Raw genomic sequence first — 24,925 nt, forward strand, 5'->3', positions numbered from 1 at the left:
AAGTTTAAGAGAAGTAAAATAAGACCTATTTGCTTTCAAGATGCAGCATGAGTTATCACTTATTTTATCCTTAACTCTTATATATCCAGACCACAGTTTGTTTCAGCCAGAATTTGGGAGGTGTATTACAAGTTGCAGGATTAAAAAACATATTGGTGCCTGTGTGCATATCAGTAAAGTGTCTAGCAGGACTGAATCTAGCAATTGCATCTGTTTTCTTCTAGTCATCCTGAGAGTGACTAAATTTTGGAATTAGGCTATGCCTGTAGTATTGTGTTGTAACATTCTGTTTACCCATCTCAAAGCACATACTTGTTACTCAGCCTTAAAGTACTTTGTGCATAAAGTATGTACAGGGGAGGCCAAAAGTCATGGAGGGGCTTCAATATTTAATAACCCATTATTTTTTGTTCTTAATTTGCAATACCATAGCATCATATACAGTGTTATATAGAATATAAATTTGCATTGTGTGCAAAAAATCAAATCTCATAAATGATGTCAAATGCCAGTATATATAGGACACCCTTGTGACTTTTCGCCCGCCCTATACATGGAAATACAGTGTATTAACTCTGGTGTGTGAACTAAAATATTTGATTTGAAAACATCTCTACCTAAAATAATGAAAATGTTATTTTTGCACCATGTATTGTACAAAATGTAGATGTAATCTCAATTTACTATGAAACAATTTGCTGAGATATTCAAAAGAATATTCTTGTTCAGTTCTTGTGAGTTTTTTCGTGCTATATGGCCATGTTCTAGAGGCATTTCTCCTGACGTTTCACCTGCATCTATGGCAAGCATCCTCAGAGTTGGTTAGTTAATCTTGTTAGAACATAATTCCTTAGGAAGCAAATGTATTTTATTAGAACTATGGACCAAAATTAAGATTTTTAAATTGGATTTTTCTGTTAATGATATCAATGGAATGTTTTAGAGATGATGGATCTGGGATGAAATATGTATTTTAGAAAAATGTGAGAAGAAATTCTGATCTTCTGCACACTTATGATTGCCTTGGAATTTCTTTTCTACCCTGGAACCATCCTGAAACCAAGATCTAAGTGAGAAGCATATCAATTGTGTTTAGTCAACTAAATAGTCAACCAACATTAAGAATGTGTGTGTTGCTTACACAGTATAAGATTTTTCTTTGGCAAAGAAGTACAGGTAACCCTTTTTGCTTTTTTTGTGTTTTCTGCACAAAATATTTTATACAAAGGACAAAGAGTGAAATTCATGATAGCAGTTATGAATGTGTAACCTAGACTTAAGCTTTCATGAGTCATTTGTATTCATGATCCTGATATATTGAACAATGTAGGAATCATAAAAGTCCAAAATTCGGACTTACCAAGCAGTTGTGGACAACAATTGTTTGCTCTCCTATCAGTTGTATTAGAGCAGACTGACTTTCCCACCTTCCTTGTGTACTTCCTATTAAAATTCCACCTTACTTGAAGAATGAAGTGGAAATGTTAATCTGCAACACACTGATCGATAGGAGAATAGATCCCTATCGCTTGCAATGGCTTCTTCCTGGTAAGACGGAATCGAGAGGTGGGGCTTAAAGGCATTATTTATCTAATTAGGTCATCTAGAATCTTGCCCATTGTTTTTGCAGAAAACACTGCATTTTGTGCTAAACATTCCCCCCTTTTTGTAAGAGAGAGGCTGGAGGGGAAAATCACAATGTTCCTCGTGCTGTGAGAAGTCACTATGTGAAATACCCAGGCTTGCTTGCTGCTCTTTATTTAGAGAATGACAATTAGTCTACAAGTTATCTGTTAGAGTTAGCCAAATGACTATCAAGTTGTTTTTTTTAAAAGAAAATACTAAAAGAACCTACTTATTTCTGTTGCAATAAAATGTAATACTGTGTTCCCAGATCCTTTTGAAGCTTTCATCATTTTCTCAATTCGTCATGAAATCCGAAGGATTGATCTGCAGAAACGGGACTATAGCCTGTTAGTTCCCGGTTTAAGAAATACAATAGCACTTGATTTCCACTTCAATCAGAGCTTATTGTACTGGACAGATGTGGTAGAAGATAAAATTTACAGAGGCAAACTGTCAGAATCTGGAGGTATGAAATTAAGCTGTGTTATAATGATTCTGGGGGGAAATCTCAACTGAAAAATGACGTTGAATCCATTATATTTTGGGCAAATTATTTTCCCATTCTCAACTGAAAATTTCACTCAAAAATAGTAAATGTGCTAAATTCAATTCAGATTATTTTTCTTACTGGTATTTGCATAATCCAGAACATCTAAATAACCAATACAAACATGCAAAAGCTTAATTTGGTGTCATTATTTCCTTTCTCCTGTATGTTTTTCATAATATCCTTTCACTTATTTCATTCAGCAATTGGTGAATTAGTGAAACATAACAAATATTTAATGTCACACAGAGGCAATATATCTTTCAATGAAAGACAAAAAAATTGACCACAGTGCCAAATGCCTCCTAGATTACTCTATAGATCCACATTTGATGCAAAACCACAATGTTTTCTGTGCAAAAATGCTGCTTTGACAAAAGCAAGGGTTTCTTTCCCCAAATGATTTTTTTCAAAAAGAAAGTACAAAAATGTTAACAATGAACAACAAATATGTAAACACTCCCATAATTTCACCCAACATGGAATGTGATTGTTTAAGTGGTTAATAATTTTTACAAGCAAAAAAAATATATCAAAGATTCCCTGGTAATCATACATGCAATCGCCTTTTTTAAAAAAACAGTACAGTTGTCCCTCTACATTTGTTGATTTAACTTTTTGCGGATGTGATTATTTTGTGCTGCCACCACTGCTGCCCTACACCATTTTTAACACTGATGTCCACTGTGAGCTGTGTTCAGTTAAATCTGGTTTATCCAGCAGTTGGGCAGGGGGAAGTTAGCCTCGGCTTCATATGTGTTCCCTCACTCACTTTCTTTGGTGGAAAGGAGAAAGGGGATGGGAGTAGCAGAAGGAGGGAAAGCAAGTACTGTGCAGGTCTCTGGGGTGTACAGAGTGAGTGCCACTGCTGCAGCCCTCCCTACTGCCCTTGTCTTTGTCCCATCACTACTACCTTCTTATCCAACTACCCCAGGTTTCTCCACCTCCTCTCCCACATTCTGGGTGTTCTGTCTCCTCCAGAGACCTGCACACCACTTGTCATCCCTCTTGCCATCCCTTTCCCTCTTTTGCTCAAGTGAATGATGACTTGTTTTGCACACAAACATCAATAGCACAGAAGGAAAGAAAGATGTACATGAACTGAAAAAAAAGTAAATTTACTTATGCATTTTCTTGTTGGTCTGGAAAGGGTTAAATATTTGAGAGTTTAAGTTCAAGTAATACTTCCCAGATTTCTGTGGTACTTGGAAATCATCCACTTCCATTAAATACATTTCTGCTGCCTCTCAATGCACTTATTCAAAGCCAAGAAACTTACCTTCATAGAATCATAGAGTTGGAAGAAACCTCATGGGCCATCCAGTCCATAAAGCAGGAAACTTGCATTCAAAGCATTCAGGTTAGGGCAATGTGAAGGTGTAACTTTCCTAAAGTTCTAGATCTTTTATCCATCCTAAGTGAGACTGTTCCACTTACATTCTACCCACTACTTAAAGAATAAAGAATAACAAATGAGCAAAATAAATAATAATAAAAGAGCTGATTTGAAATCTCCAGTCAGAAGGTTTTCATCTTGTGTGTTTCATTTGCTGGGAAAGAGAAAACATGAATTGTGAGGAATAAAGGTGCAACACTTCAGGACAACATGGGACTGCAAATTTTTGTTACAAATTTTATGTTGGTGTTTGGGTTTGTGGTTTTCCCAATTCCTTTATGTCCTATCTTCTGCTCAGCCAGAGGTCCTGCCGTCGTTTTTGGATCAGGAGAAAGGGTGTAGGGGAGATTTTTTTTTAGTCTGCTTTGTAGCAACTCAGTTGCTTAGAGTCAATGGTGGGAGACAATATTTCCAGACTATCTGTTTTACAGAGAAGACATTATTGTAGACTAGATTGATTCAGTTGGCATCCTTTAGAGTATGGCTATAAAGAATATTTACAAACTTTCTTGTAAATGGTGTCTCAACACATCTGTAAAGATGTGAGTGTTGTTGCTGTAAAAAAGCAATGTCAGCATCTGAAAGATTCAGCACTTTTATTTTTTTTTCTGTTTTCATTGTTTTTCAACAAACAACATATTTTGCACACATTTTTAAAACATCTATGTAATTATTCTATTAATATTTCAAATATCCCAAGCACTATGCTGTAGAAGTTATGAAAGTTTATTATTTGTTTCCCTACTTTCAGTGGAAGACATGTCATTTATAAAATTTATCCATACTTTTTTGAATAAAACTGCCATAGTGATATTTTTTCACATTTAATTTATTAGACTATTAAGTAGAAACCCTGCATGTTGCTTGCACAGAGAACATTGCTAAGTGCTGCCCATAGGGCTCTAGTATAACCTCCCCTCTCCCACCAGGCCCCTGCACATGTCTCCACTCCTGCTGGGAGTAGCCTGCACATCATGGGCCTAGGGAAGAGCAAGCTCCAAATGCTTGAAGGTAAGATGCGGGGAAGCCTCAGCTGCAAGAGGCTGAATCTACACTTACCCAATTAATCTGAACCAAATTGGTCCAGGACTACCCAGATGCAGTCAACTGGTGCCCTTTTGGCATCCAGATAGATGACCAAGCTGAGGATACATTGGGTCACCACTGATGATGATGTCACTTTTCCTGGTCATGTGGCTGGGTGACCTCTTGTGACCTCATCAGATATGATATTGTCAGCATAACTGAGAGATATGCTTGTGGCCAGCAACATTGCTGTGGGCACTGGATCAAACTGAATACAACCCAATCCAGCTGTCCATACTTGTGCAAAACACCAGGATCATTCTCCAATTTCCTTGAAGTTCCAGGTAAAATCTCACTTCCCCTTACACTGGATGCAGCCATGTCATGTAGACTTGCCACAGAACTTGAAAGCTGAATCCATATTTTGGCCCATGTAGATGTGGGGTGCATGTACACTATAATTATAGCAGTTTGTGGCTCAATGATATGGAATCATGGGGATTATAGATTACAAGGTATGTAGCTTTCTTTGCCAGGGTGGCAATGCCTCACCAAACTATAAATCCCAGGATTCTATAGCATTGAGCCATGACAGTTAAAGTGGTGACAAACTATTAATTCCACAGTGTAGATGCATCCACAACCTGAGTCACAAATAATTTAAAGACCACCTTCATGCACAGGGGCAGCCAGTGGGAGAGGGGAGATGATAACAGATCCCTATCTTTAACAGTTCAATTCATGCACACTAGAAGTGGTAGAAAGTTAGATAAGCTGATTAGCACTCTGAAATTTATTTGCTATCAAAGCATATTAATATTAAATGAAAACAGTTGTTGATGTTGTATATAACCTAAGGCTTTGTGTTTATTTATATATAAGCCGTTGTGAATGCCTATCTGGCTGTGTAGTGTGGTATAAATATTTTACATAAAAGTACACTGTATCTATTTAGATACATATTAATGATAATAATGGTAATGAAATTCCTGTTCCCTAGTGTCTTCCAAAAACCCAACAAACTTGATATTTCTTATTGTTTATGTAATTATGGGGTAAGATTTCAGTTTTGAAATTATGTTCATAACTTTTTTTATAATTGGAAATATTTGATACGGTATTTGTGGCAAGACTTTGATTTATAATATACATCATATTTTTTTAATATTATTGCAATGTTTTAAAGCATAATTATTGAAATGCTATTCAGCATTTTAAAAACATTTGTAATATGTTTTCACAGGCGTAAGCTCCATTGAAGTTGTTGTCCAGCATGGTTTAGCTACCCCTGAAGGCCTCACTGTTGACTGGATTGCTGGCAATATATACTGGATAGACAGCAATTTGGATCAAATCGAAGTAGCTAAATTAGATGGCACACTGAGGACTACATTAATAGCAGGTGCCATGGAACATCCTAGGGCTATTGCTTTGGATCCTAGATTTGGGTAATTAAATGTATTCTCAATGTTTATCTACAGTTGAACTGAGTATTTTTTTTCTAACATATGGTAGGATTTTTTTTCTTTTGTCCTCATCTCTGGCAATAACTGAGTCTATTTTTAAAGAATGAGATAAAAGTCAGTTCTGGCAGATAGGCTTTTGGAATCTTAATCTGTGGACCTTATTACATTAGAATGTACTCTGTTTCTGAGACTGAGAACAATTTCGAACGGGTCCCATCACATGAAGCTTGCCCTATCCTGTCAGTATTCCATCGGAACCTGCAAAATGATGAAGAAAGGGATTATTTGCACATGGAACTCTAATTGTGCTTTTTGTAAAATAATAATAATAATACTATGGTTCCTTCAATTGCTGAAGTGCTGTTTTTATGTGTGATTGGGAAATTAGTATGCATCCTGTCAGCTTGTCATTTGGGAGCATGTCTGGGGGTGGAGTCTCCTGACCCTAGACTGTTCACGATGGAAGAAGCCACCCTTTCTGTTTTGGATGTTGAAAGGTAAATATCCCTGGGATTACCAAGAGATCTCACTTTTAACATTATTTTTAAATGAATTTTGGGTTTTTTCTCTCCCTCTGTTGTATCTGTATGTGTAACAGAACGTTAATTAAAAGAAGTCAAGGAGGTAAATATTCATCTGTGTGTCAATTGTTTTTTTATATAACAGAAAAACTTGGCAATGTAATAAAAAAAATGTGACACAGATTTTGTTGCTTCTTTTTCTTAATTAGCTATACTGCTTCAAAAACCTCCTAAATTCTTTCCTCAGCTAGCATCACCTTGGCTCTTGGGTGGTCCCTTCCCATATAAGGGCACCATCTGCTCCAGCCACATAATCAGCAAATGCTTGAAAATAATATCTGTTATGCCTTCTGAAAAGGAGAAGTAGTGCTGACAGAAGCTGCTGTTATCTCTGAATTGCCTCAAGTCCGGCCTCATAAAATTGAATTACTAAACAAAGCAACATCATTTTTTTGTTTCATGACAAAAGGTAGTGATCAGACAAACCTATCACTGTGCAGATGCAGGAGAGATTTTTTCAAATCTCATGAGATGTACAGGCTATGTCACAGAGCAATTTTAGGGGGGGGGGGGAGGAAATAAAATGTCACAGAGTGACATAGGAAGTCTTTCAAATGGATGTAAAGGAGCCAGCCTTCTATGGTGCGAGGTGTCAAAGTGCACTGTTGAGTGTAGTGGGGTCAGCATGGATCCTGTCTGAATACAGTGTGCAATCAGTCATTTAAAAAATACAGGATGCATACTGATTGAAACAGAGCATTTCTTAATGGTATAAGGTCCACAGATTCATTATATGGAATTTTGACTGTTTTATTGCCTAGCTGTTTTCTTAGTATTATTTCTAATGTCTAATTCTTCATATTTGTGGTGGTAGTTTGGCAAGCAATCAAGTTTTATAGAAAACGAATTTCATCCTCGTCATCCTTCTTTAAAATGCTAGTCAAGTATGTCTATGCCTGACCCTTAGACAGTGCTCTGTTATCACCTATTTTAAATATTTCAGGGATTGCTTCACCCTCAAAATATCAAAATGGTTGTGATTAATTCCATGTGAGAAAATAAGCAATTAATTTTTCGAGATGGACGTTATCCACAATCAGGTTTTAAAATAAATAAAAAAATAAATATTTTCCCACTAAATGATTATTCACTGCTAATAACTGAATGTGGTGCAATTACTTTTCCCATTGCTAATCAGTTGTATGTAATCATTTGTCTAGTTTGTGCGTATATTCAATTACTTTAGATTATATCGATTATATCGATTGTATAGATTGTATCTTAACTTTTTCACATTTATCCTGTCATTGTAATTTAAGACACTTATCTCAAAGTATGATGTGATATTATAAAGTAATATGGGAACATATGACACTGAAGAAAATTCAGTGTGCAAGCCAATATAAAAACAGTTTATTTACAAAAGTAGGTTAGGTTAAAAAAAATCATTGTTTTTGGAACCAATATTAGGACCCCTCCACACTCCCTGCCTTCCTGCAAGTTTGGAGTAACTTTGTTCTGTAATCTAGTAAAACTCTTGCAAATACAACATTTTGAAGCAGCTGTTTGTTAACCCTATGACCCCCCCCCCCTTTTGTGAATATGTTTTAGTATTTGATGGGTGGAGGGCAAATTCCTGGGATTTTCAGAGCTCTGGGATAGATTATCTGCATTCAAGATCCCAAATATGGCCATGTCCTATACTTTTCTTAAACCGATCCAGATATGCAGGAAGTACGAGAGCCCCATAATAGTGAACATATTCCATTATGTCTGGGATAAAAGGAATCTGGAGATAATACTGTTTCAATGTTTCCTGGTGACTTTGACTGCCACAAATATGTGTAATAGCATATGTGCCACAATATGCACAGCAACCATGGGGAATATTTAAGAATATCTTAAAAGAGGCACAACCTTAAAAATCCCATTCAGTGTGAAGGTTGTCGGATAATGCTGTTTTCACCAAAGATCATGTTTATCTTTACCAACAAAACAAATTAACTGTCTGTGTCCTGCCATATGTGTATGCATAACTGCCTGAATGTGAGCTTTAGCTCCATAATCAAATCAAAGGAAGTTTATTCAAATGTAGTATAGCTAATCTGAAGCTGAAGAACTAAGTATTGATATTGTTTTAGCTGCTTTTTATGGAAAAAAAATGTTTTTAAATGTAATGCTTACCCAAGGCTTCTGTTATAATTATACGTCTTTTAAAACTTCTGTTGGATAAATATTATTTATGTTCTTTCTTAATTTTTTTGATCTTCTAATGCAAACTTTATTTTCCCTTTTCTTCTTTATGTCACTCAGAATCCTGTTTTGGACAGATTGGGATGCTAGTTTTCCTCGCATTGAATCTGCTTCAATGAGTGGAGCAGGAAGAAAGATTATATATAAAGACATGGATAGTGGAGCATGGCCCAATGGCCTTACTGTTGATCATTTTGAAAAACGAATAGTATGGACAGATGCTAGGTAATAAATAAATAATACATACATTTTTGTTTATGCCATGTATACATCAGTCAAAGCAAAATTAGCAACTGCATTTTATTCTTTGTGTGACATTTCTGGAAGTAGCTATCCAGTTCCAATGTAATTGTGTCAGTACTCACTCAGAAAACCCAACTTTTGGATGAAATCATTTGAATGGTTAAAGGGAAATTGGAAGCCATGAACAAGACACTGGGCTGGATCTGAACTAATTCATATTTTAGAGTAGATTCAAGCTTAATACTCCATATTGGGGAATGGGTTTGAATTTTAATAATATAGAAGATGAGGAGAAGCTGATTCAAAAGCCATTTCTTGAAGCAATTAGTAATAGATTTTTAAAAAGGAGAGCAAGAAATCAGCTATGCCTTCATCTTATGCTTAATAAGATAAACTATCTCAATCCTCTGTCACAGGAATGTTCTACACTGACCCAATTCACAGAGAACCAGAATTTTAAATTCAGCTCTCTGTGCAATTGTAGGCAATACAGGGGGCGAAAAGTCTGCCTTTTCAGTGAAAGGGTGGCAAGACACTCACCCACACCAAACCTTTGTTGGCACAGGTGTGCATTGCCACCCATCCCCACTCATTTCACTATCTGCAAAAACAATAAAAACTTCCTTACCAAGGACGGAGGCTTATCCTTACTCTGTGGGGTATTCTAAATGATGTGATAGAGGTCATGAGGGGGGAGAGAATTCCTCCTCCAGAGTTCTGTTGTATCATTTAGACACATCACTGAGCAACAAGAAGCCTCCAGCCTTGATAAGTAGAGGTTAGCACTGCCATCCCACCTCCAGGGGCTGCCTGAGTCCATGGAAGCAGAATGGCTATGGGGGCTGCCCCTGAGATTGCAGTTCCCCGCACAACCAATCCCAGGTACTCTTATCCAAAATTTCATCTACCAAAACAGAGAAACACTGATGCATTGCATCTTTCAACATTTTTTGACCATCTTGTCACCACAAATGTCTGTTAGTTCATTCTGTATTTGAGTACTAATATACAGGGCATTCATAGCTGCAGTTTCAAGATGACTTTTCAGGTCAGTGTCTCCTGATCTTTTTATTCAGGTAGGTATTTTAAGAAGTTTTTAAAGATTATCAAGGGCTGCTGTGATTTTATATGCTTTTAATGATGTTTAATAGTGTTTTAATACTTCTATATTTGCATATTTTAAGTTGTATTGCAATGCTTTTAGTTGTGAGCCACTTTGAGTCTCCATATAGAGAGAAAAATGGGATATAAGTAAACATAATGATAATATTAATAGATACATATATACATATATTTTCACATTAAATTGGAATAGAAATGACCTACACATTTTATTATGGTTTTACAAATTACATAATATTCCTTTAATCTGGTACCTAGTTATTAAAAATACTTGATAGTTTAAGAGAAATTAAAATATAAACTTTTAAAGGAAGCACAAATGATCATAGTTGTTATATTCCTGAAAACGTCATACATTGTATTTAAACTTAAATTTCTCTTTTGGAGTTTAACCCGGGGAGACTGATTTTGATATCTTATGTCGTCTTCATGCTGCAGATCTTGATTAAATATCTGTGACGTCAAAACTCGGTCACTTCCACTATGTTGGCTATTGCTGCTGTTGCAATGTTAATTGGTCGGAAGATAGATAATGATAGTGTGAATAAATTATCGAAATTGAGATAGTGCTTGCAGTTCTGGAAGAATTTTAATTTTTGCTTCTTCTGGACTTTGCATGGGGATTTGGTTAACCAATTTAAATTTATTAGTAAACAAGAATTTTTAAAAACCTGATTATTTTTCGGGATTGGGGGTGTTGTGCCAGTAAAACATACACCCATTAGCTATGGGTTTGCATGCATCTAACCAATAAATAAGCTTTATGGTTGTTTGAACCTTGGACTATTCTGCAGAGTAAATTTCAGATCCCCACTAAGTCATGGAAACCAACTGGGTGACCTTGGGCAAGTGACACTCTCTCAGTGTCCTTCCTCCAGTGTTCCTTCCTCCAGATAAATCTAGCATAAAAGACCCCATGATAGGTTTCCTCAGAGTTGACATAAGTCAGAAATTATTTGAAGACAATTAAAATATCGTTTCTAATGATTAGAATCATAGAATCAAAGAGTTGGAAGAGACCTCATGGGCCATCCAGTCCAACCCCTGACAAGAAGCAGGAATATTGCATTCAAATCACCCCTGACAGATGGCCATCCAGCCTCTGTTTAAAAGCTTCCAAAGAAGGAGCCTCCACCACACTAGTGGGAGTTCTTGAGGTGGTGTTTTCATATTTCTACTTACATATTCCAGGGTTGGCACCTGAAACCATTTTCTTGCAAATCATGAGTTCTGATGCTGAAAGATACCCCTTCCCCAAACAATCAAATGACATCACACACTTTTCATATTTGTTTAAATATCCAAAGTAAAGTTATAAGGCATCTGAATTAACTACAACTTTCCCCCTCATATTTGATTTGTAGAACTATTGTGGTGAATGGGTTTTTGTTCGGATTATCTTTCAGGTCAGATGCTATTTATTCAGCACTGTATGATGGGACTGGCATGATTGAAATTATACGAGGTCATGAATATCTTTCTCACCCCTTTGCCGTGTCCTTATTTGGGAGTGAAGTATATTGGACAGACTGGAGAACAAACACATTATCAAAAGCCAATAAGTGGACAGGTCAAAATGTTAGTGTGATACAAAAAACTAGTGCACAGCCTTTTGATCTGCAAATCTATCACCCAAGCCGACAACCACAAGGTAAATTCACATTTCTGATAAACTGTTTGCTATAATATTTCTCATACTTAGTTTAGATGGTAAATATTAGCAATTTGAATGGAAATCTCAGTGGTAATGATGATGACTTATTGATTAATTTGACTTATATTGACATGGAAATACAGCTTATGAAATGATTTCAATGTTTCTTCCTTTGTGGTCCTTGTCTGCATAAAATGGGAATTTCTGAATAACCTTATTATTATCTTAATGATTTCTTTTTTTTTTTTGAGGGGGTGTGGTATTTAGTATGAAAATAACTTCTGTCCAAGAGTATACAAAATATAATTGAAATAATTCTATTCAAATAATTATTTTGTTAGGCAGCATCTATTGCATGGGTTTCTTTTCAAGGTGTATACCAACTTTTTCCTCTCCAAAAGCATTAAGGCAGGAGAAGTGAAGGTAACTCATTAGTTTTGGGTGGTGGTAACACTTAAGGCAACCAGTCTCCTGGGTGTAAACCCTGTTGTGCTTTAGCGGTCACCTTTCTAAATTGTGGGAAGCTGACCTCTATTTTTCCACAACTCTCCTGTTATGATTTCTATGCCTTTAAAAGATACCTAATTGGCAGAAATGAAATAGTCACAGTTTTTAGGAGAAGAGAAAATACACTGCTGGGAAAACTGACACCTGTTGTATTTTGTCAGCCAAGCTGCTTTCAAAGGCATAGCAAAAAGTAATAGCTTAAAAAAGAAAAAAAGGAAAAAAAGGAAAGGAAAGGAAGAAGGATGTTGTTGTTATGTGCAAGCTGAAACTGAAAGAAAGACAGAAAGATTGTCTGGAAATGTGGGTCAGTCAGGGCCATCTGTGCCTGTAAAGGAATACAAATAAGGAAATGACTCTATTATTATAGGGTCCACTCTTTGTATATGGCTCAATGGTGGGCAGCCATAGGCCAAAAGTGTTAAGCCTCCAGTCTTACTATGTAATTTCTGCCATAAAACAGGCTGTTCAGAAGCACAGATACATCTCCCAAAACACTAACACATGGAAAAGGATGGCCGACTATTGATTGTGACAGGATGTGCTATTAAGAGCATGTTGTGCCATCTTAAAGCTCTATCTGTCTCAATCTTCTATTTTATATTCATTTGCTGATTCATATGCCGGCTTTCTTCTGGAATCAGGATCAATGAAACTCACAGATAAGACTAATTAAAACCTAATAATAATAATAATAATAATAATAATAATAATAATAATACATCTTCAGTCTAAAAGAGTGCTTCTATACTGTAGAATTAATGTGGTTTGACAACATTTTAACTGCTATGAAATCCTGAGAGTTGTAATTTTACAAGTTCTTTAACCTTTTCCACCAAAGAGTGCTGTTGCTTCATCAAACCAGAAATCTCAGGATTCCATAGCACTGAACCATGGAAGATAAAGTGGTCCAAAACAGCATTAATTCTGCAGTGTAGAGGCAGTCTTGCAGTCCCTTTTACCCAGCTGTGGAATCACACTACCAAAAATACCCAGGACTACAAAGCCTATACCAGAGTCCTCATTAACTATAAAGCTGTCAATAGAGGCTCACTTATATGACAGTTCTTCAAAGCTGTTCCAACAGGAGCTTGGTGGTGGGCCCTTAAATATTGGCTCAGGGTCAGTGTTTTCAGACTAGCTCAGATCTGATTCACCACCTTTCCCATGATGATTACACTAGCACAGTGGTTCTCAACCTGTAGGTCCACAGGTGTATTGGCCTACAACTCCCAGAAATCCCAGCCAGTTTACAGCTGTTAGGATTTCTGGGAGTTGAAGGCCAAAACATCTGGGGACCCACAGGTTGAGAACCACTGCACTAGCAACTAGTTCAAGCTTAACTCTTAAAAATCTCTTCTATTGCCCTTTCTTCATCCCTCTTATCTCATGTGGGTTATGACATGGCACTGAAATCTATTAAACAAAGACTGTGGGACATTGCCTTCTGGAGGCTGTGTTCTCACTCATATGTTTCCTGTTTCCCAAGTGCCCTAAGTATACGCTATGCGGGGCCTCTCCATGAAGCAAATCATCTTATGAATTTGACTATAGTTAAATATCACTGCCTGTTATCTAAGGCAAGGTGCAATGTGTTCCCATCTGAAGTGCTTCAAGGTAAATTTGCAGGAGTCCTATACAATCCAAGACTTGCCCATATAATAACCAGGATGTGGAATGTATGTATCACATCATATTGCCATGCAGTTTTTACAAGCAGGCTCAGTACATATTATTAACCACTACTGAAACCAATTCCATGTAAAGTTTTTGAAGATATTTAGGTCTAGGAAAAATGTTCTAGTTCACTACAACTGTGGCCTTACACCACAAGTTTAAAAAATAAGACTATCATGTTTGAAACTCTATATAGTTCTTTGTGTAGTCTGTTAATAATTTGTAGCCTGTACTGATGAGTTTGCTTTGAGAAATGGTAACGAGGAAAAGCTATTGTTCTGTCTAATGAGATGCAAACTTTTATGAATAATCTTTTAAAAATGGAAAAGAAAAATTCCTTAATTTATTTTCTTTGGAATTACCAATGATTTTTCTTTTTCTTTGACTCAAACTAAGAGGCATGTATATAGTCTTACAAATTATCTTTCTTCCTTCTCATCACTGTCCTCCTCCTCCTCCTCCTCCTCCTCTTCTTCTTTTTCGATGTGGTAGTAAGAAAGCATCTCAACACAGACTTTATTTTATCTTTCTGAGGAAAAAGTTGTCTCAGCAACAAGGTTTGAGGCCAGGACTTTAACATAGATATCCCCCAGCTATTTGGGAATTTGACCTATATATCCCCCAGATAGGATAAAACCCTGGGTGTAGGTTGTGTCATGTTGGCTTCTCTACCATCTTCAGACTTTGAGGACTTGACACTTTAATTACATTGTTATTCTTGCTTCACCAGTGAGAGCTTTGAGTGGTAGAGCACTTAACTTGGATTCAGGCAAGCTGTCATCAAAGGTTTACAGTGCTTATTTCTTTTGTCTGAATGTTTGAGTTTATTTACAGATATGTTGCTTGAGTGTACTTGGAGATACTCTTTAACACTCCAGTGGGCACTGGGAGTCACTGGCCTAGATCAAATCTCTAAAGAGATTGCTTACCAAAAGGCACTTTCCAATGTTTTACTCAAAATGACAGTTCCTCTCCAGAGATGCTTATGTCTTCTGCTCCTACCTAGTTTGCTCTTTCACTCTCCTTGGTGGGAAATAAGGATGAGTGAATGAAACATGTCCTAACATTCCTGGGTCATTTCCCAGGTCCATCTACACAGTTATTATAATGTAGATTGAACTGGATTATGTGGCAGTGTAGACTCATATAGTCCGCTTCAATGCAGTTCAAGCTGCTTTATATGAGTCTACATTGACCATATAATCCAGTTCAAACTGCACTATATTGCAGTATAGATGGAGCTCCAATAATTTCCTTTACTAAGGTGTATTGGGAAATGTAGACAATGACAATGAAAAAGTCTTCAGGTTCCATTAACTGATTTTTAATCTTACTATAATATCACAGTCGTAACATCTATCATCTATCTATCTATTTATCTAGCTAGCTAGCTATGAATGATACATGTTGGGCTGTTCCTATCATGGTTCATGAAAGCCTGGGACCTCAATATGAAAAGAAGTACTTTCAAAATGGTTAATCCAATGTCAAAGCATTATATTTCAGCATGGGAAAAGGTTACATTTGCACAAAAAGTTACGGACAGTTTAATGAGCTATCAGGTTAGCAGGTTTGACTACTCATTTTGAGACAGAAACAAATCTGAAAAATAATTCTGCAAATGGAGAATAACTCATTGGGATTTATGTTGTGGGACCACCACTTTGCAAGTGACTAGAGTTAGGGGCCGTCTGTGCTTTGGGACAGATATCTAGTAGTAATCCTTTGAAACTGTGTGCTCCAACTTTTTAAATGGTAAGACTTTCACTCATGGACAGTTTGTGGTAGGAGAGGTATAACAATTTCACATCAGGTCCATCTTCTTGAATCACCCTGTATATACTGTACCTAGCTGGCTATTGAAGTTTGCAGGACAGGTCCCCCTCTATGTCCCAAAAGTGGGATCAAACTAAAATGGCAAGATATGTGGAAGATTTTCTCAGCTGTGGTTGGCACCAGCATTGCTTTCCTTACGGTGCCGAGTAAAAACATAATATTTTTATTAAAACCTTTAGGGACTAATTTATTTCAAAGTGTACATTTACATGATTTGAAATTGTAGCTTTTAAAGTCTATTTAACTGTTACTATGATTAATATGTTTTTTCTCTTGTTTAAGTTATTTATGGTTTTAATCTGGAGGTGTTTACAATTGTTCATACAATACTGTAGGGTATCCTGAAATCCCATTATAATGCATAGGATAGAGCTGTTTGAATAAACAGAAAAAAATCTAACAGACTATCTCTCAGTGTGATAGTATGTTGTGATTTTCAGTTCACAGGTATTCCTGCCATGTCCCATGTTGTTCTTTCTGATGGATGGTAAAAGTGATGGATGGTAAAAGTGATTACTGGAATATAGGGGAATATTACCTTTCCCCCATTCCCTTCATCATATATGTAGATATGATGAACTTATTCATGAAATAAGCATCTCAGTTTATGTTTGTCATTCCAGCTCCCAATCCTTGTGCTGCTAACAATGGTAGAGGTCCATGCTCTCATATGTGTCTCATAAATCACAACAGAAGCGCTGCATGTGCATGCCCTCATCTCATGAAGCTGTCTACAGACAGAAAGACATGCTATGGTAAGTTTTCTATGTATTTCTTTGTTTATTTATTTGTTCCTATAAGGATCTCTATTGATCCCTTTTGATTGTGACTCCAGTTGAACAAACACACGGTTAAATGTATCTAGCTTGTCAGGCTTTGTTAATTATTTCCTTGTTTACTTTTACTTTTTTCTTTCTTTTTTGAGTGTAAACAATGTTGTTGTTTTTATTTCAAATGTAAACGTGGTTCTGTAAACTTACTTTGCAGAAAAAAATGTTTGGGCAGTGGTAAACACAAGATCAGAAAATGAAAAAGGAGGTAAATGGAATAATGGGAAAGTACATGCATAGTAGTTTACTTGAAACCTATTTTTTCTGCAGATGACTTCATAAATAGCTTTTAAAACAGACATGTTCTAAGAAATTTGATCCAAATACTGTGCCACAATATAGTTGCAGATATTTAAATAACTCTGAAATATCTGCTGCTTATCCTTCTGTAGCTGTTTTAAAATAAAATAAATATGGTGATAATTTATTATCATTATGTAATGACATCTAGTGGATAAAAACTAGAAATCAATATTACATAACCTGAATATGTTAAAGAAAATGGTATTCATTTCTGATTTTTTCTATTATTTTATTTATTAAATATATTAGAAACAGTCTGTTGCCTCTTTGTTAGATCTTTACCTTCAGTGTACAAAAACAAATGTGACTAAGTTTCTTTTTCGCTTTGGTGAATTAAATATACTATGCATGTGTATGCACATCCCCTTGCATTGAAGACAACACTGAGGGTGCTTCCAGACAGTCCCAAAAATGTGGGGCCTGTCAGGCTTTTACCTGAGGTGTCCAAAACAAATTCCTGGAGATGCCGGAGACGACAGTGGAGAAGAATAGTGAGGGAAGCTACAAATAATAACTTCCATTCTACTTTCCTGAATCCACTCTCTTTATACAAACATTATTGTTAAGTGCCTATATGTTGTTTTTGACTAGAAATGAGGGACTTCAAAAATATCCCATTATTAAAATTATACTCTGCTCTTACAGATGGAGGGAATTGGCTTTCTTCATTTAAACAGCAGAATGATGAATTCAATAAGTCTTACTTTCATAGCTCATGCATTTCACAAATAACATGTTTCTTGGATTAATTCAAATTTTACTGTTAGCATAAACTTTTATATCTTTTAACAGGATTTGTCAGTTCCCTTAGATTTTAAATTATATCTTACTGATTTGTTGTTGTTTGAAAGCAAACATGCATGATTTTCTGTAAAGTAAAGGGACAAAGGGAGCTATCTTTGGTTATATATGCTTCTTGGCTTTTCATTTTTCACATAAATACAAGTGTACTCAAGTTACATATCTGTCTCTATCTATATTTATATCTCTGAACATTGTAATTTTTATTAGAGCAACCAGGTTAAAGAAGTATTCATAATTCAATTCTACTGATTTGAATCTAAGAAGTAACACTTCTTATTTTCACAGAAATGAAAAAATTTCTTCTTTATGCAAGGCGTTCAGAAATAAGAGGTGTTGACATAGAGAATCCATATTTCAACTATATAACAGCTTTCACAGTTCCTGATATCGATGATGTAACAGTTGTAGATTTTGATACTGCAGAAGAACGCTTATACTGGACTGATGTGAAGACACAAACAATAAAAAGGGCCTTCATTAATGGCACTGGTTTAGAAACTGTCATATCAAGAGGTAAATCATAAATCATTAATATTACTAACTTTTACATGGAATAGTGTCTGCTTTGCTGGCAAATGGGTTTGTATGGGGTTTTTATTGATTTTATTGGTTTTATGGGATTAATGTATGAATTTATGTATGAATTGTTGTTAATTGATTGATGTAATTTTGTGTACACTTGTTTTATGATGCAGGCATCAAATTGTGCCTTGCTGCTGTAAGCCGCTATAAGAACCCCAAATAAATAAATAAATAATAAATGTTATGATCCTGTTTAATAAAAATAACTATTAATTGCGCCAAATAGCAACATATATTTGGCTGCTTCTTTGAAAAAGACTTGTAGTTATTTGAAAACGAATTAGATTTTGAATTCTAATTGTCCTCATAAAACTATAATATGTATTGACTTGACGAAGACAAGAGCTTAATCAAAGGATCTACAGTATACTACGAAATTCTGCAAACACAGTACTTCCATTGGTGGTAGTAGGAGATATTTTTGTCAATTCCTCTCCAAATGATGGTGATGATTTCTTACCTGCCTCTCCTCACAGCTCAAGGTGGGGTACAACACAGCTAAAATATAATACAATTAAAATGCAGATGTTAAAATACATAGAACAAAGATTGACACCAATACTAACAAAATGTAAAGGTAAAAGCCATAGTTTACAGTTGACTCTATTTAGCAATAGTACTTATCCTTAAGTCATTTAATAGGAACCGCATTTTATAATTTGCTTGTTTTCTTTGACTGCTGTTATAAAAGAGAAAAAGAGGAAATGTATGTTTATCCCCTGCCTTCTTGCCACACATAACCCATCTTAAAGCTGTTTTTATATTCTTTACTTTTCTCACAATGCAATTTAGTAATTTCACACATTTGCCAGAAAACTCTGTAAACAATGCCTGACAAAAGTCAGAAAATTGGGTCTTCCTCTTTATAACTTCAGAGTTAGTTTGGTGCTGTATGTACAAAACAAACTGGAGATCAAATATGTTTCATACTCATAAAATACATTAAATAATTGAAAAGGCAGACATCCACATTTCAAAAACAAAGTTTTATTTTAGATAGATAATTTGGGACGGGACAATACATCACCCTTTTAAAAAATCTGTTTTACATTTTACAGATATTCAAAGCATTCGAGGATTAGCAGTTGATTGGTTATCACGTAATTTATATTGGATTAGCTCAGAATTTGATGAAACACAAATTAATGTTGCACATTTAGATGGCTCTTTAAAAACCTCAATTATACATGGAATCGATAAACCACAGTGCCTTGCTGTTCACCCAGCGAAAGGGTAAGGTATCATTATTATCACAGTTCTGTTATGTCATTGTAAACCTAGTTTGCATTATTTTGCATATGACTTTCTCATGGGAACTAGAGACTCCATGAAAACAGTATATTTTATGACATCCGGAATATTAAGGAATTAATCTTTCCCAGAAATGTGGAGAAAGACATTGCAAGCAAGCATCCTGTACACATTTTGTCTTCATTAGGGAGGTACCTCCATGCTGTTTTAATGCTTGCTCCCTGTCATTTTATCAAAAAAAGGTTGAATTACTTTTCAGAAGTTATATGATACATCAGAATCTGAAAGAGGCAGCGATATTTTACAATGTATTGAATCAAACTATTAAAAAGTCACAAGAAAGTCCATGTTCTGTCAAAAAAATGTTCTGCAGCAGATGCCAGCATCTCCCAGATTCAGAGTGAAATCGGCCCTGCAAAATGTGAATTGCATTATAGAAAATCAACCCATAATAAGGAATGCCAAAAACCATCCCAAGGGCACAGCTGGACGCCTGGGGGATAATTGACCTCCTGGGATGGGTAATTGGTTGTCTCTGCTGTTGATTGCCACTTTCTTTTTTTCCCACCATATATGCTTCCAGTCTGCTGATTCACATCTCTCCTGGAAATGAGGGGAGGGGAGGGGAGGGAATCCTGCAAAGTGGTTTGATGCCAGTTTCCATGATAAATGTAATCACCTTCCTGTCCTCAAACTGGTTCCAGGCATGGCAATCCAATTACCCGTGTAGCAGAACCGGTTCCTCCCAAACTGTTTCCAGTCTGGATTATATGTTCAGTGTAGAAGTGCTCAGGGTCAATTTATGGTTGCCTTAAATTGGAAATGACTTAAAGACACACAACAACAACAACAACAACAACAACAACAACAACAACAACAACACAGCAGCAGCAAGCCTAATTATTGTATTAGATATAGTGATATTTATTTAAAGAAGTAGTGCACATTCAGAGAACTAATTTGACTTTTTACAACTGAAATTTTAAAAATGTAAATAATGGTGCAGTGATATTTCCAAGTGTCTGAAAGGTTTTAGAAGAGAGACCTGCTAGTATAGTGGCACTCAGTTAGAACTCAGCTTCAACTAAACAAAATTTGATAGGATGGTGTAATCTTCTAACCTGATGATATTTAAATGCAGCTGTATTTTTAATATTTTTATTTGTTTGTTTATCATTAAGGAAACTTTACTGGACTGATGGAAACACTATTAATATGGCAAATATGGATGGCAGCAACAGCAAAATACTGTTTCAGAATCAAAAAGATCCCATTGGTAAATACTGATATAATTACGTTCATTTTAAGAAAATCACCGTCTTTTTATAAATATTCTTTAAGGAAAAGTTTTTTGGTGCAATGTTTGAAATTGAAGTAAGAAAAATTAATTCACTTTTTTGCCTACCTGGGAATCCAAAAGCTGAGAGGTTATCATGCACCTGGAAGGCCAATGCACAGGTATTTGGTTTGATGAATAATAAGCTCGCAAACACTGAGTGTGGCAGTTATAGCTAGTTTTACTACAAATTCCACAGAGGAAGATTATATTATTAGAGTGGCACTAAGTGTTGTGAATTATTCATAATTATATCTTTGATATCTACAAGTCCTACTGTGTGGAACAAGAGTAGATATGTTTTTCCCATTGGGAAATAAAATTACAACATTATTCATTTTTATTGCATAATTTATTATTTTTTGCATAGTCTCATGTTTGCCATGTCTAATACTTAATTAAATTAAGTGCAATGTACTATTGAGCATGACAATTATCAAATCCTCTCCTTTGCTATTCCTGTAGTTTTAAGAATTTAAAATAGTGAAAATGTTTTAAAATATGGAAGATTCTTAATTTTTTGAAAAAAGGTAAGTCCACACAAATACACACACACACACATGAAATGCATATTTTGTAAACATATGTATGTAGGTAATCTTTAACAGTAATTTTCTCCATTTTCTGGAGATGGATGTATGTGATGTGCGTGTGTGTGTAGTGAGCAATAAATAACGTCAATAAAGCAATAAATAAATAAAGCAATAAATAAATAAATAAATAAAATTCTTCCAGATATTTTTATACAGCCAAAGTGGCCAACTAGTGCCATTTTGTAGAATCTTTAAACTTAAATCATAATACAACAAAACATTTCTTGACTGATTCCAATGATGTGTGGAGAATCCAATTTGCTAGTTTTCTTAACAAGCTTTACTTGGTTCTGAAGATCCCAGATTGTCGAATGTATGGGTTTGCTATTTTTAAGCTTCTATATAAATAATAGTTTACTCTTGTTTATTGGAAAAACATGGTACATACATGAATATAACAATAATAGAGCAATACCCATAATCATTAATTTTTGGCTTCCTGATGCTTTGAACAACCTTACTAAGGTTATCTGTAGCTTATCAAAGTACCAACATACTTGTAAGGAGAATGTGATGTTGTTATCAGGTTCTCAGTGTGAATTTGGTGTCGAGAACACTTCCCTAGCCATTCTCCTCTACCTATACATTTGACCAGATGACATGCTAGAGTGTGACATGACACTTGTATTGTGCGTGACTATGCTAGGATATTTAAGACAGTGAAACCTCGTCATAGCTTCTCTACCCACCCACCCCCCCTTTTAAGAGATTCTTCAGTTGCCTTTTTTAGAATTTTTACCATGCTTTGTTTGAGTATTGGACGTAATCTGCATAATAGAAGACCAGGTGAAAAACATCAGAAAATGGTTAGAAAAAATAGAACAATTCGGAGAGGTGGCGGGTTTCAAATTAAACAAAAATAAAACGGCAATCCTAACAAAAAATATGTCAAAATCAAAACAAGAAGAACTAACCAGAATAACAGGTTTCAAAATCTGTTCCAAAATCAAGTATCTGGGGATATGGATAACGGCAAGGAATGCCCAACTCTTCAAAAATAACTATGACACCACATGGGCCAAAATCAAAACAGATCTGTCCAAATGGAGATTTCTAAATCTCTCCCTCCTTGGCCGCATCGCCTTGATAAAGATGAACGTCTTACCGAGGCTCCTCTATTTGTTCCAGAACATTCCTATCATAAGGAACAACAAAGTATTCGATAAATGGAAAAAAGAAATAGGAAAGTTCGTCTGGAACAGCAAAAAAGCAAGGATCAAACATAAAATCATGATCGACAAGAAAGAAAGAGGAGGTTTTGGGCTACCTAATTTAAAAACGTACTTTGAGGCGTGCGCACTAGACTGGCTAAGAGAATGGATTCTGTTAAAAAACGAAAAAATTCTAGAGCTAGAAGGGTTCAACCTAAGAGTTGGTTGGCATGCGTACCTTTGGTACGACAAAATAAGAACAGAAAAGAACTTTGGCAACCATTTCATCAGGTCGGCGCTTATAAACGTCTGGAACAGGTATAAAAGACATCTCCACACAAAGACTCCACTCTGGGTATCACCAATAGAGGCTACCCAGAGAAGACTTCTCAGCTGGAAGAAGTGGCCTATATACAGGGAATTACTTGACTATAACAACAAAGATAACACCTGGAACCTGAAACCGCAAAAAGAACTCGCAGAAAGCGTTGGAAACATCACATGGCTACAATATCACCAGCTAAATGAAGGATACAAACAGGACCTGAAGCTTGGGTTTGAAGCTAAGGAAACAATATGGGAGAAAATTTTAAGATCGGAAAAGAAAATAATAACAAAAATTCACAACTTACTGCTAGAATGGGAGACCGAGACAGAAGGGATAAAACACTGTATGGTCACGTGGGCTAAAAACTTTGGCAGAGAAATCAAGCTCCAGGAGTGGCAAAACATCTGGAGGAAAAAAATAAAATATACCTATTCTACATCATTAAAAGAAAACTGGTTAAAATGTTTTCACAGGTGGCACCTAACACCGCAAAAGCTGAGTCTAATGTACAGAGGATATAAAAACATCTGTTGGAAGTGTAAAACCAATGTGGGAAGTTACTTTCACTTATGGTGGTCCTGCCCTGTGGCTAGGGAATTTTGGAAAGAAATAAGAACAGAGTCCCAAAAAATCCTAAAAAAAGATATACCCCTCAAACCAGAGATCTTTCTGCTAGGCTTGACAGAAAAAGATATAAAATTCGAGCAGAACGATGACAAACTCTTTACTTACATCACAACGGCGGCAAGACTCACTTTCGCTAAAAAATGGAAGGAAGAGGAGAGACCTAATATAGAACAATGGCTTGAGAAGCTTAGAGACATAAAAGACATGGATAAACTGACGTTTCTCTTGAAGAAAGGGTCTGGAAACCCGCCGCCCAAAACGAGCTGGGACAAGGTGGAAGAATACGAAACGAAAAGAGAGGAAAAAGGATCTGATATAAATTTGTAAAAGAAATTAAGGATGGGAATAAAGAAATAAAATATATGCAACCAAAATATAGGATCAACTGGAACGTACCTCCCATACTCCGCCGAAAAGGGGATTAGGGGGACTACACAACAATCTACCTAATAGGACATAAAATGGAAGTCATTTGTTTTTAAATCGTATGTAAATGTCATGGTCTGTTTGTATGTATTGTTAATGTATTGTCCAATGTAAATGTGTGTGAATAGTTGTAAACCTCATTGTTTTTTTAAAAATCTGAAAACTCAATAAAGATTAATTAAAAAAAAAGAGTATTGGACATTGCTTTTAATCTATATCAGGCTACAGAATGTTTACCCTGATCTGGCTTCTTAGCTTTATTGTTTCTGCTTTTTATTTATTTATTTTGCTACAGCTGGTGGGGCATGGGCACTCAGTTTTGATTTGTTCTTTTCAAAGGCTACTGGTTGGAACCACAAGGTGAAAGCATTCACTCATTTTTCTATTATTACTGACCAGTTGAAGAGGTAAAGGGCTTCTTAGATCATCTCAAGGCAAGAGTGCTAACTAGTATAGAATCATTTGAGAGCCTCTAATCTTGAAATAGGATCACACAAATGGGATCAAGACCTGATATCCTGAGTTTCAAGCCTTGCTTTAATGGGTTCCCAATTCCAATTTATTTATTTGCTGTACTTATACCCCACCCCCTGTGGAAAGGGCAGGATGGGGGGAGTCTTAGGGCAGCTTACAAACTATTGCAATAATTCAATGCCAGACTCTGACAATAACAATAACACAATGTTAAAACTGTAAAAAATATACAAATTAATTATAAATAATCTTTTAAATGATTGAAAACATTTTAAAAGTCTAGCACCAACTGAGCTTTGTTAACATTAAACCAATTTATGTCTCATTGATTGCCACATTGCTATCACCA

The 24,925-nt window shown here is 35.8% G+C and overlaps 1 protein-coding gene across 6 annotated transcripts in view; it reads left to right on the plus strand.

Moving 5' to 3' along the window:
- LRP1B (LDL receptor related protein 1B) overlaps positions 1–24,925 on the plus strand; it is a 1,041,366-nt gene that overhangs the window by 811,612 nt on the left and 204,829 nt on the right. For all 6 annotated transcript variants that reach the window (XM_067472799.1, XM_067472815.1, XM_067472824.1 and 3 more), the window contains exons 24-31: positions 1,895–2,092; positions 5,839–6,043; positions 8,896–9,060; positions 11,607–11,851; positions 16,495–16,626; positions 18,094–18,321; positions 19,449–19,623; positions 20,823–20,917. In XM_067472799.1, the coding sequence (XP_067328900.1) occupies positions 1,895–2,092; positions 5,839–6,043; positions 8,896–9,060; positions 11,607–11,851; positions 16,495–16,626; positions 18,094–18,321; positions 19,449–19,623; positions 20,823–20,917 (1,443 nt within the window). The remainder of the gene's footprint in view (positions 1–1,894; positions 2,093–5,838; positions 6,044–8,895; positions 9,061–11,606; positions 11,852–16,494; positions 16,627–18,093; positions 18,322–19,448; positions 19,624–20,822; positions 20,918–24,925) is intronic.

This window comes from Anolis sagrei, chromosome 1 (assembly GCF_037176765.1).
Source record: "Anolis sagrei isolate rAnoSag1 chromosome 1, rAnoSag1.mat, whole genome shotgun sequence".
Lineage (NCBI taxonomy): Eukaryota > Metazoa > Chordata > Lepidosauria > Squamata > Dactyloidae > Anolis > Anolis sagrei.